We start from the raw sequence: 16,195 nt of genomic DNA, 5'->3' as shown, positions 1-16,195 counted from the left end.
ACTCTGATTATTCTTTTCTCCTTAAGGCACAACTACCAGCTTCTCCACAAAACTTTCAAACTTTTAAATACTTTTCTGTCATAGAATTGCCCCTTACTCTTTCATTACGTAGAAACGGTGCTCACCACCCCCACCTCCCCACCCACCCTTTTTTACTTTCTCTTCACCAGAAAAAAAAAAAAAAAAAATACCCGGTCTCGATGACATCAGACCTGGAAAGGGCACACTTAAAACACTTACAAGAATATTTTAACTAACCCAGTTGCCAATTATAGTAGCTGAAAAGAGCCAAACTGATCTGAATTATGCTATTTATCATTATAGTTACTTGGTGTGTGGTTAGTAGATTCTTGAGGGTGAGCCTATTTTTTTCTTTAATTAAGGAGAAATGAATTCTTCCTTTCCTTTTCCTGCCTTGTAAGAGAGGATTTTATCTTACTTATTCTTGTTTATCCTTCCTTCTGAAATTGTAGCAATGATTCAAACTCTGAAGACTGTCTGAGTTTGTGGCACATGTTGGTTTGTTGGACATTAGTGTAAGTGATGCAGAATGAGGGCTCCTTCGTGATACTTCAACTCTGTTGAAGGGAGAAGAAACAGGAGAAGAGATAGGATACTGACACCACTTCCTTTCCATCCAGGTGCTACCAACTAAAAAGCAAAAGTGTGTTATGGTCTCAGATTCCTTTTACTTGTTTCTATTTAAATTTGTGAGTCTGATTTCATGCATTTTGGTCAATTGTAATTCTCCCTCCAAAAAAAAAAAAAAAGTGAAAGAAAGGAATTTCTTTTAGACAGACTGGACATTGACATTATCTGTTATTCCTTTTCTTATTTCTTCTTATATACCAAATATAGTGATTTGAGAATTCTGAAATGGCGCTGAATATTCATACGCTTAAACATGAGAATATCTTAAAACACAGAGTTATTGAGAGCTCTCGCTAGCAAGTATAATATACATATTGCATATTCATTGCGTATGACAGTGAATAGGTTATCAACATGTAATTTTTGCCTCCTTAGCTCTGCTCTGTGAGCTTGAACCTCTTGCAAGAATTTATGTCACCACTGGCTCCCATCTTTTAATTCTTTTTCACCACGAACACCTCACTATGCCACCACGTCACCCCAAACACACTGACCTCCTTGTGGTTCATTGGGAACTATAAACATGCCGAGGCTGGATCTTATATTCTCTCTGCTTCAAATGTTCTTCCTCCAGAAAGCTGATGCACGTGGCGTACTTAACTACCTTCGTTCATTCAGGTTGCATGTCCTCTCGAGTCTTCCTCAGCTGTTCCTTGTCAAAAATAGTAATGTCCTATCCCAACCAGTCTATCATTCATTCTTTATCCTGCTTTCCAACACGTTATAGCACTTACTTGTACTTGACAATGTATTATTTATCTTTTAGTTTGTGGTATCTCACTTGAATATATGTCGTGAGGTCAGAGACCCTGTCTTAAGATCTAGAAGAGTGTCTGGCACATAATACTACTCAACAAATACTTGCTACAAGAATGAATGAATGAATGAGTGAATGGTGTTTTATTTGTATAAGACCTAGATATACACCTGATGCACCTTCAAACTGAATATAAGAATGTGCTGGAACATAGAAACCTACATATGCTGTTTAAGTACTTGAAATTATTAATTCATGAGTTGTGTCTTCAAAGTCAAATTTCCTTTATTGTCACTACAGAAATGCAGGTCCTATTTGTAGATTTGGTCCTTCTGAGAAGGACCTTTAGGACCCTAAAACATTAGTCATAAAAATTCTGCCCTTTTACAATTTAAGTTCTGTTTGCCTTTCATTCTGTAATTGAGTTCACTGACCCAAAAAACGCAAAATGCTTTGCTTCTAGTTTCCTTTATGGTCTAAACTATTCTGTAATTCGTTAACTTAGTCTTGGAGTCTAGGTAAATTTCTATCCACCACCCCGATCACCTGATATTAATGTTTTCTGAGAACAAGATATTGTGTTGTAGGCATCCAGTTATTCTCTTTTTCTCTTCTTCCCACTTCCTTCCATGTCTGTAATGTTTGTACTGTTGGGAGTTGAGCCTGTTGTGATTTTTTTTTTTTTTTTAGAGGCAATATAATATCTCCCCGCATATCCTGCTAGAATATCAGAGGGCCCATCCATAGACACCGTGGTCTGTATTCCCTCCAGGGGTATTAGAAAAGCCCATATATGGAACAAAACACACTGTGGTATTAACAGGATAAACTTAATCTGCCTCTATGAGGCTTATTGCCAGTTTTGGAGCCTGGGGAGTCAGATGCCTTGTTTTCAGAAAGCGTGTCATCCTTTTGTGGTGTTCAGTTTGTTTTCAGCTTTCCATTATTTCCAGATTCTTACAGAAGTATGAAAATAAACAGGGTTCTCTCTGATTGTGACCTTTCAAAAGAAAGAAAACAGGTGTTTTTGTGTAGTGACAACATTATCAATTTGTGTTGACAACTTCTTTTCTGTGTAGCACTGTAATCACAGAGGTCATGATGCTCTGGAAATACTCTGTTAGCTCTTGTTATTAAAGCAATAAAAAAGATAATTTTAAAGTTTAATTGTTTTATGGATAACTGATCTATCTGAACTTACCTGTGTGGGAAGTCTCACTTCTAAGTAAAAAAATAGTTTATATTTACGTGCAGTGCTGTCCAGCTATCATGATAGGATTATAGGGAACTTTTTTAAAAAAAATGTTTATTTATTTTGAGAGAGAGAAAGAGAGCTCTTGTGCATGTGTGCGTGAGTGGGGGAGGGCGGAAAGAGAGGGTTAGCGAGATTCCCAAGCAGGCTCTGCATGGTCAGTGCAGAGCCAGACACGGGGCTCCATCCCATGAACCGCAAGATCACGACCTGAGCCTAAATCAAGAGTCGGAAGCTTAACCCAGTGAGCCATCCAGGCACCCTGATAATAGGGCTCTTTAATCAAGACTACTAATCTTATGTGAAGTTAAGAGACCGTGCAACGAACTTCACCACATTCAAGCTGCATTTCTGAAATGCATAGACTTTGTGTGTCTATGTGTGTATATACATGAATATTCATATATATATATATATATATATACATATATATATATATGTTTATGTATGTATATGGAACCAAAATTTATTGAGTGCTTCCTATGTGCCATGCACTCTAGTAGGTTCTAGGCATCTAGGCACCTCTTCCTGGAGATGCCTACATCCTCTCAAGGAAACAAACAAATCAGTCCTTATAATGCATTGTGATACAAAATTTTGCACCAGATGCTTGGGAGCACAGGAGAGGAGCTTCTAAATTAGCCTGGGTGATCAAGAAAATTTCCCGTAAGACTGTATTCATTATGCAAAGAAGACTGGAAGACATTTTAGACAGAGGGAACAGCACGTGCTGAAGCACAGAGGCCTGAGCTGCAGGGCTCGCACAAAGAAATACAGGTGACTCAGTTCTGTTACAGTGGGAGCTGTCCAGCGTTCGGTTGGCCAAGAGCAGTGTGATTGTGTCGTGATTATGGAGGAGAATGTTCTTGGTCTTAGAAGATACATGGTGACATATTTAGATGTAAAGTGTCACAGTGTCTGCACCTAGTTCTCAGGGAGAAAACAAAAACCATGGGGTTTGTCCATGAGGAGAGCGGGAAGGGTGGGGAGCTCACAAATGTGGCAAAGTGTTCCTGAGTCTGAGTGAAGGAGGTGCAGGTAGTAGATATATTAATTCGATGTACTACTGCTCTTAAAACTTTTCCGTAAATGTAACGTTGTTCAAAATAAAAAAGTAGCAGAAAACACCTTCGTGTCACTGGTAACTTTTTAAGTTTGCAAAAGTAGTATACACAGTGATATAGTTGAAGAATTAGGTAATTAATACTTGTTTTTTATGGTGGCCTATTCAGTGGATCTTTAATGGTGATACATCATTGTTATATATAAAAGATAGACATGTTATGGTGTTGTCTTTAATAATCTTGTTTTTCATTTTTATTTATGTATTTTTTTACTGAAAAGGAAACCCAAAGTCCTTGAGCATCGAAGGGACCAAACAAATTATAGTGTCTAATTGGCTATGAAATGAATAGGTTAACTAGGTATGAGGCTGCCTATGTATATTTTTATTTCGAAACATCACCTTTGAGGACATTTCCATGACCCTTCAAATGCTTAAACAGAGGGTCCTATTTATTTCTGAATTTTGTAAGATTTGCTTTAAGAAGAAAGAACCCATAACAATCTAATTAATGTGCCTTGTCACCCTTAAAAGAGAGCATCAGCAGTTAAGAGCAGAGAATTGAGTACATATGAAATAAATACAACATAATGTATGTTTAATTCATTGTCCACGTTAGCCTTTGAAGATGGAGATGAAGTAGGGGAGGAATTGAAAGGAGGGAAAAGGCCAAGCTCGTAATGTAGGGAACAGGGCAGAAGGGGAGAGAGCACGCGTTTCTGAGGAAGAAACACGGAGCAGACTTTGAGGTGACTTGTTTTTGTTTTTTTATTTAACTTTCGACCCTGTTAATCACTGTTTACAGTTTTCCTGTTTCTGTAGTCCTTACTTTTGGAGACTCTCCTCCCAGTGGAATAAGTGAGATTTACTTGTATGGTAGAGATTTTCGCCGACCATAAAACAGGAGCCACTGGAGAACAAAAATCACTTCTCCGATCAGATGAAGTCAGTCTTCACCCGTATTTTCATTTCTTACAATGGAGCTCATACACTGGACCAGTTATAATGAGTCATAATGTTTTGAAATTGAGTTTTGGCGAAGTTTGATTTTTCAAAAAGGGTTTTCTTTGTTGTGAGACTCTTTTATTGAGCATCTTATCTTTCTCTTATTGTTAACCTTTTATGTCTTCTCCATTTTCGGTCCTCTGCCATCTCAGATTACTGTGGAGCAGAGATCAAAATCCAGCTGTGGTGGTGTCTCTCCATTCGAGGGGGGAGAAACAGAACAACCCTATGTGTTTCAACTATAGACTCATCAGGAATTACTTGGGTAGAACGATAATGGATTCTAATAACTGAGCTTTTTAAAGGATTTTCCCTGGTGAGACGCATTTCATTTCTTCCTAGTATTTGCTCTTTTTTCCCCAGAAGTAACAACCACAGAAGGATGGTGGATGGTCTGAAGAACCTAATGTTCATTAGAAAAGGCAGAGGAATAATTTAAGGAAAACAAACAAAAATCAAGATAGATGAACAGTTTTAGGAAAAAGTAAAATTTCTCCTCGATGCTTATAAAAAGCTAATTTCTGTCTCCCACTTTTCCACCTACCACTTTCTTTTTTTGTGTGTATTTATTTTTACAGGCCTGGGAGTTTTTACTGGGCCTTTACTTTTCTTATCTCTGTTCTTCCTGCTTGCATCTCTTTTTTATTTTCACATGTTTGTTTTTCTGACATGTATTCATCAAAGTCCCTGCTACAGTGCAGACTGGGCCTATCTCATTGGGGCTGACATCATCCTCACATCAGCCAGCCCAGTATGCCTCTCATTCTGGTTTCTGAGGCTGTGTTCTTTGGCGCCCCACCCCTCTGCCTCCACCCCCACCGATAGGCACGTATGTGAAGTTCCCAGGGTGTCTGTTCATGTCCCCTTGCCAGCTCCTGGATAATAGCCAGCGTTAGATCGCAGAAGTTTGATGATGAACCCTTATCTGCCCTGAGCCTGAATGGATGCTGGGCACATAGTGGGTAAGGGCCTAATAAATGTTTGATAGACCAATAAAGAAATGAATGTGGAAAGGAGTATAGCTCGTAACTGAAGTCCTTACGGAATGAAGCTGTTTAGGCGAGCCCTGCTGTCCATAAGTGTAGCCAATTAAGTGTGCAGACAGAAGCGTGCATGTGTCCCCGTATCCATTAGTGATCGCAGACTGCAGCCTTCATTCTCCCTCGTGAATTCCTGTGCAAGCTGGCCTGGCAGGAACCGCTTGCACAGGGAGCAGTCCACGTGACTGCCCAGAGACAAGGATGTCAGGCCGGGGATCCTGCTTCACCTTTAGTGGGAAATGACGTTCTGAATCCTCACGTCTTGAAGGATCAGAACTCGTTAGAATTCTTGAAATGTAACCTTGTGAAATCGGACTTTCCCACTTCGATTAAGAGCAGAATCATCTTTGACAAAGGTCTGGATCGAACTGGCAAGGCCCAGCCCTCCCAAAGTCCAGGCATCTCCCGTTTTGCACACGTTCTCTCATTGTGTGTGGAACCAGGTTGCTATTACAGAGAGCATTTTAGCAGCCTTGATCTTGGAGACATCAAGACCATTATTCCTGTTGTTGCTGATTTAGTGTTACAGCTGCTTCCTCTTTATGTGATTTAATTTGAAGTTTCAGCCCACCAGGGGGCTATTGGTCCCCACCTATGCGGCTTTAAGAGCTGGCTGCTGTTTTCTGCATGGATGTTATTTCCATTCCTATTCATAGTGATTTTCCCCCTTCTATATTCATCTAGCAACAGCAAGGCACTGTTCCAGGAACTCGCTCTCTCTACATAAGGCGTAACACGGAGCCATTTGGATGGAAAAATTATAAATTAAAATTATTCTGTTCATTTTAAAATATTCATATTGTGTTGCTCAAGTGCCAGTAACTGGAAAATCATGGATAATGTCCTGTTTTTATAACCTCTTTCAGAGTGTTTTAAAATCCGTTTATGTTGTTACTTAGCCATGTCTTTCCCTGGAGTGGATTTTGTGATAAGATTAAAAACAAACAAGCAAAAAAAAAAAGGTTGTAGGAGTCCAGTGGCTGATGGCATATGTGATATTAAAATAAAGATGACTCCACTAATTGCAACCCCTTATTCTTTTAAAAATAAAAGGGAAAATTGACTCCCATGTGCAGAGAATATTTATACAACTGTCAGACTACACAAAGGTAGCCTGTGAACACGGCAGACTGTTTCTTTTGAAGAGAAAACCTTTTATTAAATGATTAAAACTAAGCAAATGTTTATTGATTTCTGGAACTGCACATTTACATTTAAGTAAAGAAAACCCATATATTCCTAGCACTACTGATTTGCAAATACTGAAAACATCTCCAACTTTTAAAATAGAGTTGGGCTTTTTGGTTTTTGGTGGGGTTTTTTTTGTTTGTTTTTTGTTTTTGATACCTCCTGTTCTCTATGCTAAGTTATTGATTCTTTAATTTCAGGAAAGTAAAATTTTATTTCTTTTCTTGTATTTTCTGTGTTGTGTGGGTGTGAATGAGGATGTGCCTGTCTCAGAAAGATAGACAAATAGAGAAAAGTGAACATGTTTTTATATGGTTTGGCTAGCGTTTTGTTTTGTTTTGTTTTTTTTACAAAGTAAATCTATCTCTTACCTTAAGGAAAGAATAGTTATTGGAGATCTCAACTTCATGTCTATCTGTCCATTTCTGTGGAATGCATTAAAGAGAGGGAAGATCTTTACTCTTTCCTGTAAGTGTGTAAGTTCACATTTACCTAAAAGCCGTGTGTCTTATTTGTTGTTGCTCTTGGCTCGGAGTATTTAAATGTATTTTTGAAATTCTTCTCTTCCATCAGCTAGAGATGATTTAAGTGATAATTTGAAGGCTCTTTCTAGACATTTATATTTTCGGGTCAGGCTGTAGTATTTCTGGGCCTTGTGTATGTGCTGAGGTATGTTCTGAAGCAACAAATCACTTTAGCATGAGCAAATTTCACAGGGCTATTTGACTGTTGGTCTTAGCTTTGTGAGAAGCACTTGGCCTTTTAAAATAGGCTAATCCTTTAATCGAATATGCTTTCAGAAAGGTTCTGAAAACCTGGGTGGCTCCTGCTAACTCTGTTTTATTCATTTTAAATAATACTAGGTTATCCAGATGTATTTCTTTTTGATTTTTGGGAGGATGTTATTGCAGGCCATAATGTTTGAAGTCGGGATTCTTTATAGTAACAATGACAACAAAGCATATATACATTGTCCACATTCTCCTCAAGTCTGATTGATGGAAAATAGGATGCCAGCTGTCAGTAAACAGGTTTTTCGACCCAAATACTTAGTTTATACAGCAACCAACTTCTTTGAACGCAGCAATGCAGTGCACTCTATTCTTAATTGAATAAAGAAAATGAATTAGAATAGTTACTGCAGGAGAAATGGGTTATCTCATAATTAATAATTTGTGAGTTAAACCTGAACCACACTTGACGTTTTTCTTTGGGCTGGTCACAGACTGATTAGTGAGTTCAGTCCTGCTAGTGCCCATTCTGTGGAGTGACTGTTTCAGTTCCAAGGCTTACGGTGCTCCATAAAATAAGTGTCCATTGTGATGGGATTGTAGCTCTCGTCCTGATCAAAGTGCTTTGGAGGAAGCGCGGTTGAACTGATTGGCTGTGAATGTTAATCACTCCATAGGACGCACTGATAATTTACAGCCTTGTTGTAACTCTCTGGTGTTCAGAAAATGAACTTAATAACCCAGTGCCACCACGGGGTAAGCTGCTTTTTCTCTGCAGTTGAATACCCAGACTGCCTGCATAATGGTGTTGAGTAATACTGCATTAAAAAGAGTGAGCAGCTGTATGATGAAGGAAACAGATTTGTTAATTATCTCCTTTGATTCACAGAGGGCGTCTGTGAGATATGGTTGACCAGTGAAGACACGGGGGCTTATGGCAGAGACATTGGCACCAATCTCCCCGCACTGCTGTGGAAACTGGTCGAAGTGATCCCTCGGGGAGCAATGCTGAGGCTTGGCATGACGAATCCCCCCTATATTTTAGAGCATCTGGAGGTAAGGAGAAGCACCCCGTTTCCATGCTGACACAGACACGAACCAGTCCAGACAATGTGGCGGCATCAGCATCATCACATGGGTTACATTGAAAACCTCTTGCACGTTTTTTGTTTGGTTTTTTTTTTTTTTTTTTTTTTTTTTTTTGTAGTCCCACATTACTAAGAATGAGTTGAGAATTTCAAGTCCTCTTCTTTGTCAGTCTGCACACCCCGTTTTTGCTTGGCTTCTCCAGCACTTGCCATCTTGTCAAAGTTCTTTGTTTCTTCTTTGCAGCTCTTCAGTCTTCCATCGCATAAATTTGCCTCGGTTCCCCCACTCGGTACCCCGGCCTGATTCTGGGGTGCTAATACGTTGCATTAATTCCGCAACCTGTCGCAGACACGTTATCTGAGCTGCTGTTAGGCACATCAGGAAGGCGACTGGGCTGGAAGTCTGAGGATGTCTTAAATCTCCTCCCTTTGTCTGGAGATAGTGAAGGGATGGACTAGAAACAAAGAACGACAGAGTTTGGTGTTCTTTCCCTTGATTCTTTTGTGGTCACTGTGGAAAAATAAGGGGTTGGGGTCATGGGGGACACCTGGGTTCACTTGTATCCCTTCCCTGGGTCAGGTGCTCACCCTCAAGGAGCTTACCGTTAAGCTGGAAAAATGGGCATATGTACTGCTAGGTGGTATCTCAGTGACAAACGCCACGGTAAATAGGAGCGAGAAACACGGACAGGGAAACAATCATTTAAATGAAAAAGTACATGCTAGGATCCATGACGGCTGTTTGAGAAATAAAATAATTATATCGGACCCAGAGTTATGGATAAGAAATCTAATAACTGCTGTAGGAAAATCATGTGCAAAGTATAGAAACAAGTCACTTCTATTTTTATCGGTTGTGTTCTTTGCGGTTAGTTTGTACAGAAAAATAACATTCCAAAAATCTAAAAGCAAGTATGGCTGCTGAAATTTGATGCATAAATCCCAATGAATATTCAGTGATTTAAAAGATTGTTTTTTGTTGATTTGATTCGAAGCCTATACTTGTTGAAGTTGTGCTTAAAGAGCCTCCCTAATACCGAGAATGTGTTTTAGAAATTCTGAAAACAGATTTGGTAGCAGTCTGTTAATTATAAATATTTAATGAAGAAATTTAGCAATTTCAATTTTCTTATTCACATATTTCTAGCCATATCTTTCTAGTAAAGGTATATGATTTATAGGTTAACTTTGGTACTTTGGACAGTGTGGGACAGTTAAGATTTGCTACTTAAAGATAAATTGCAGGCATGTCAATTTATACGTAACCCTTTGACTCAACACTTGAAAAAAAGCAAGTGACTCTCTATAAAAATCAAACATGGTAACAGCTGTAGCAATAAATGTGAGCTTTGCAGTAAATGTGAGGTATACACCAAGCGATATGCTAGATGTGTGCATTAAGAAGAGTCTCATCAAGAATTAAGGGAACCATAGTAGCTACAATCAGGGAAGTTCATGCATGAGGGGGGATATCACGTATCGGCTCCGAGATGACTAAATAAAGTACCTCTTGAAATAAATTCAGTACTTTAATTAATTTCAAGGTTGCAGAAAGGAACGGTGCATTTATAGCAAGTCCTAGTGCTCGATATCTAAAGTAGTGCTGTAGTTGATCTCCAGGTAGATGCTCCAGGGCAGTGTCTAAAAATCAACAGGAGGTGCCATGAACATAGCTTTACACTTTACTGGGGACAACACCAGATGTTTAGTTCATAGATTATAGTTAGAGTGATAACAGGTTCTGATTGTCATGGTGTTTCCTTTTTAAAATTCTTGTCATGGGTGCCTGGGTGGCACAGTTGGTTAAGCATCTGACTTTGGCTCAGGTCATGATCTCATAGTTGGTGAGTTCAAGCCCCGTGTCAGGCTCAGTGCTGGCAGCTCAGAGCCTGGAGCCTGCTTCGGATTCTGTGTCTCCCTCTCTCTCTGCTGCTTCCCGCCCCCTCAAAAAAACAAAAACAGAAACAAAAATGGGGCACCTGGGTGGCTCAGTTGGTTAAGCGTACAACTTCGGCTCAGGTCATGATCTCATAGCTAATGAGTGGGAGCCTCACATCAAGCTCTGTGCTGACAGCTCGGAGCCTGGAACCTGCTTCGGATTTTGTCTCTGTCTCTCTCTGCCCCTCCCCCACTCATACTCTGTCTCCCTCTCTCTCTCTCAAAAATAAACAAACATTCAAACATTTTTTTAAAGCATTAAAAATAAAATAAAATAAAATAAAATAAAATAAAATAATAAAATTCTTGCTTTAAGCCATCTGTAGTGTTGGCCTTCCCTCCTATATTGTTATCTTCACAAGGCAAGGACTTTGTCATATCCATGCCTGGATGTACCCTGTCCAGTGGTGGTTCAATAAGCAAGCAAATAAAGAATGAATAAAGGAATGTCCTTCTTCATAAAATAAATTATAGAGCCCACTCTGTAGCCTTGAACTTTCAAGTCTTAACATTCTGGTCAGAAGAGGCCACAGAAGATGGCAAAGTAACTGAGCTTCAAGGGTGAAAGTTTATCCCAATGACAGGTACTCCCTCTCGTGCACGTGATAAGCTGGGAGTAACCCAGTCGATTTGGAGCACACCAAGGGAGAGAGCAATCCAAAGGAAAATAGAGCAAATGAAACAGAGGTGTGCAAGAATCAAAGACCCATGCCATCTGAAAATAAGAGCTTTCAAAGTCTTCCTTTGACACTTTGACAGGGTCTTTTCACCTTGGCTTTGGTGGTTCTTCTCATCTCCTTGAGTGGGAGAGCCCAGAGCTTGCAGTATTCTCCAAACACATCGTCCGTTATGTAACAGGCAAGATAACTGAGCTGCGGAGGCTTCTTAGGCTTCCCAGGGTGAACTAGGACCTCTAGAAGAGGAGGCCATACCTGGTGAGCCTCAGCCCCTGTGGGCCGATACATTGTATGTCCCCATTTTCCTCTCGGTAAGCCTGGGGCGCTCTGCTGAAATCACAGAACTTACCTAAAGAGAGTTCTCCAAATAAGAAAAAAAAGAAAACAAGACAAAGGATGGAAACAAAAAATAACACCAGTGAATGACAGACAGTGATGTCATTTAAAACTGTGTGGATAAAAGAAACCCACTCTTCAAATAACTACTCAGATGCCTTACTGCCCCGACAGTAACGTTTCCTTGAGAATTGTATTTGTAGGACCACGCCTTCTTATGTTTCTGAAAGATGCTTCCTGCTTCAGACTTCAACTGTAGAGCGCTCTGCTGGGCTGTTTTCTTTCCCCATTGTTCCGTTTACTTCATATTCTCCTGACTCTTGGGCAGTCTTTCTTAAAACCCTTTTTACCAGCTTGCTTGCTTGCTTGTTGCTTGTTGGTTTAAACAATTTATTTATTTAGACTATATATTTATTTAAAGAGGAAATCATTTAAGGGAAAATATCAAAGTTTCCATCATTATTTAACAGTATGGTGTGGGGCCGCCTGTGTGGTTAAGTCAGTTGAACGTCCAACTTCGGCTCAGGTCATGACCTCATGGTTCATGGGTTCGAGCCCCGCATAGGACTCTGCTGTCAGCGTAGATCGCACTTGGGATCTTCTGTCCCCCTCTCTCTTTGTCCCTCCCTGCTTGCGCGCTCTCTCTCTCTTAAAAATAAATAAACATTAGCGGTACCCGGGTGGCTCAGTTGGTTAAGCATCCTGCTTCAGCTTAGGTCATGATCTCACCATTCATGAGTTCAAACCCCATGTCACGCTCTTTGCTGACAGCTCAGAGCCTAGACCCCACTTTGGATTCTCTGTCTCCCTCTCTCTCTGTCCCTCCCCTGCTCGCTTTCTTTCTCTCTCACTCTCTCCCTCAAAAATAAACATTAAAAAAATTGTTTTAAATAAATTAAATAAATAAATGAACATTTAAAAAATAATCTTTTGAAAGTGTGGTGTGGAAAAATAGATCTATTGATATTACTTCTTAGTCTCCATAGGAACAGAAGATGCATATTAGAGTTAGCATAGGGTCCACTTCTAAGTTTTGATCAAGAGTCTAGGGATGCCCCTGGCTCAGTCAGTAGAGTATTCGACTCTTGGTCTTGGGGTCATGAGTTCAAGCCCCACTTTGGATGTGGAGCCTACTTTAAAAGAAGTTTAGTATCGTGCAACCCTTTATATAATAACTGTTGAATAAATGTGGGTGAATAAAAGGAAGGGAAGGAGAATTCTTAATCCTTAACAGGCAGGCAAGTAGTGATGTGTTGTTTGGAACATCTATAAGCCCTAATTTTAACTTATTGCTGCCATAAAAAAATAATATGAGGTTAATTTTAAACAATGATATAGCAAAGAGATACCTCAAACATATGTACATACACATGTGTATTTTGGAAAAATACCCTGGAATTGAAGAAACATAATTATAAGCTTATGTATTACTTACTAGATATAGATATGAGGTCAAAACAATAGATTAAAAAATGGATTGAAATCTATCTCACCTGGTCTTAAAGTCTGCAGTGCCTGTCCATTACCCACAGGATAAAGATACACTGTGCAGTTGACATACAGCATCCTTAAGATGCCTTCTTCCAGGGCTTCCCCATTGTCTTGACCCCTTAGTACCCTGTGATGCCTCCTGTATACTGTGGGTTTTTCATACTCCTGAAATTTTTACTTTTTCTCATTCCATTCTTACCATGTGATGACAGTTGGTAATAATGAGTTAATCCGGGTCTCCTGGGTGTCTCGGTTGAGTGTCCGACTCTTGATTTCAGCTCAGGTCATGAATCCAGCGCCTTGTCGGGCTCCTTGTTGAGCATGGAGCCCACTTAGGATCATCTCTCTCTCTCTCTCTCTCTCTCTCTCTCTCTCTCTCTCTCTCTCTCTCGATCTGTCCCCCCTCCCTCTCTCCCTCTCTCCCTCTCCCCCCTCCCTCTCCCCCTCCCTGTCTCCCTCTCTCCCTCCCCCTCTGCCCCTCTCTCCTTCTTGCTCATGCTCTCTCTTTCTCTAGAGTAAAATTAAAAAAAAATGAGGTAATCAGATGTGCTACTATTTGCTACTGCATGTGCTGGCTAGTATATTGCCCCTATCATGGCAAATAAGAGATATTTTCCTTATGTGTTTTCTTGCTGATTGATATTGCTAAGGTCATAACCCGGGCATATTCTTCTTGAATGAACTGTGACCTTCCAGAAAGCAGTGTGGCTTGTGAATTTGACCCCTCTTGAAACAGCCTATCTTAGTGTTGCCTTCCTGGTTGTCGGGAACCCACAGCTAAGGTATTATAATTCAGACAACATAATACACGGGAACCCAACAGGGCACAATGAGCTCAATGGCGGTGATACAATGGCTACCACTAATCAGACACCAGAAATAGCTGGTACTTTTTTTCAAGACTGCATAATAATAACATCAGTGCAATTCATCAAGTGCTCGTTATTTTCAAGAAACCACGCTGATTGCCTTATACACATTATCTCTTTACCTTCTTAAAATAAGCTACCTATATAGCTTATTATTGGCCTCAGTTTATCGATTTAAAAGCCAAGTCTTAAAAAGTTTAATTATTGGTCAAATTATATAAGTAGTTAGCAGCTGAACTGGTTTCTTATCTTGTCTGATTCTAAAATGCTTTCTACCACACTGCATCTTTCACAGAGTCTTTCCAAATGCTTCCCAGATTCCTTCCCTGCTTTGTCGGACTCCGTCCAACGCATCTCTGAGGGCACACAGCATGGTGCTCTCCGATGATGATGACTTATTTACGTGCAAATCCAACAAAACGGTTGTCCTTTCTGGGGAGAGCCTGCCTTGTTCACGTGTTTGCTCTTCAGTGCCGGTGATAACACGCACCCAATGACCGTGTGCTGAGTGGTGTGGTACCTCCACGTTCCCTGACTGCACGTCTCACGTCTGTTGAAGTATCTTCATATCCGTGCGGAGCATCTAGTTTTAGAAGACTTTGTGGATGGTTGTTACCTGTGTGCCTCACTTAACGTGTCACTTTTCTGTGAGGGGGTACTAGATGGTGAGGGAGAATCCAGCTCGGGTGCATTTTATTTATTTGCCCTGCTAAAAGATCAGAATGTTAGGTGAGCTCTTTAGAACTACCTGGAGCAGGTGAGCTCACTGTATGATTACTGAGTCTGTAGACTATCTAGGCTCTTGGCTTCTTTCTTCTCCTTCCTGCGTCTTCGTTTTCACTGATTTTTTCTAATCTCCATCAGAGGAGTCCGCAGTGGATGGTCAAGGAAGAGACATTAAAATCAGGCAGTTTGTCTTGTTTTTCATTTTATGGGTTGGCTGCTAAGGAAAAGATATGAAAGCTGTTGACTGGTAAGAAATCTATGGATTTTATTTATCTAAGCTATTCTGGTTCTCCCTGGGTTAGGAATAATTTAAAATAACCTTAAGATTCCTGTATGTCTTAAAATTGTATCAGAATTTTAGTACATCACTTACAGCCTGGTCCAGAGAGGGTAAGTTGATGACTCTGGAGTGCAGATGCTTGTTATTAAGGACTTTCCTACGTTCAAAGTATGAACACATCAAGCTACTTATTCTTCCATTTATATTATTCTGTAAAATATCGCTAAAAATACAGTTACATTCACAGGATATTATCCTACCTTTTATTTATCTTCAGTTAAAATGTGTAGATTTTTAAAAGATTTACATTTGGTGTATTTATGTTATTTAATTATAATGTTATATTATGTAAGATATATCATAAATAAGTGATATTTAAAATGTTGCATCTGTGTTTGGTTGAGGAGTCTTGTAATCACTAACAAATCTGTTTTCTGCTACCCTTCATTTTTGTATATTTACTTCTACTTCAATGATCTTATTAGTCTAACCTAATTGTATATTTATCAGAATTAATTTATCTGGTAAAAGACAATAAATATGCCACATAGTAATTTATGAACACTAATTAACATGTTTGGCCTGGCAGACTTTTTAAAAATGCCTCCTAGTTTCAAAATAATGTAGCAAACTCCGTACTTGCTGTACTTCTGTTTCATCAAAGCAGAGCAGAATTTCCAAACTGAAGTCAGTAATTCACAAGGGGACCATTAAAGTTATTTTTCCTTAAGGCTTATGCTTTTCAACATAATAGAAAAATATGCAAATAGACTTTGTGCAGTTGTATAAAGATATTTCCCCCCTTTGACAAATGGAAGGACAGGCTAGATGATTTGTTTTGAGCAAGGAAATGGAAAGGAGAAATCTGTTTCTGCCATCCACAGTTAGCTTTGGGACGTCAGTGTGCAGTTTGATCTGACTGTTGACACCCGTTTTCTGGCCAGTTATAATCATCAGCACTTTACTTCATTCCTAACCTGGCTTTTGCGAATTTCAAGAGGTCAGTGACACCTCTGAAACTGGAAGCCAAAGTTTGTTCCTGTCTGAAAATCTGGGGGTGGGGGCTGGGGAACCTGCATTAAAAATACTAAAAGGATTCATAT

General features: G+C 39.7%; 1 protein-coding gene across 1 annotated transcript in view; it reads left to right on the top strand.

Annotated features, from left to right (window-relative positions):
* CDKAL1 (CDK5 regulatory subunit associated protein 1 like 1) overlaps positions 1–16,195 on the top strand; it is a 537,841-nt gene that overhangs the window by 392,217 nt on the left and 129,429 nt on the right. Inside the window, exon 10 of the mRNA XM_049654971.1 lies at positions 8,577–8,743. Within this exon, the coding sequence (XP_049510928.1) occupies positions 8,577–8,743 (167 nt within the window). The remainder of the gene's footprint in view (positions 1–8,576; positions 8,744–16,195) is intronic.

The sequence above is a fragment of the Panthera uncia genome (assembly GCF_023721935.1).
Source record: "Panthera uncia isolate 11264 chromosome B2 unlocalized genomic scaffold, Puncia_PCG_1.0 HiC_scaffold_25, whole genome shotgun sequence".
Classification (NCBI taxonomy): Eukaryota; Metazoa; Chordata; class Mammalia; order Carnivora; family Felidae; genus Panthera; species Panthera uncia.
Note: the sequence above shows the minus strand (reverse complement) of the source record. Positions and strands in the feature narration are given on the sequence as shown.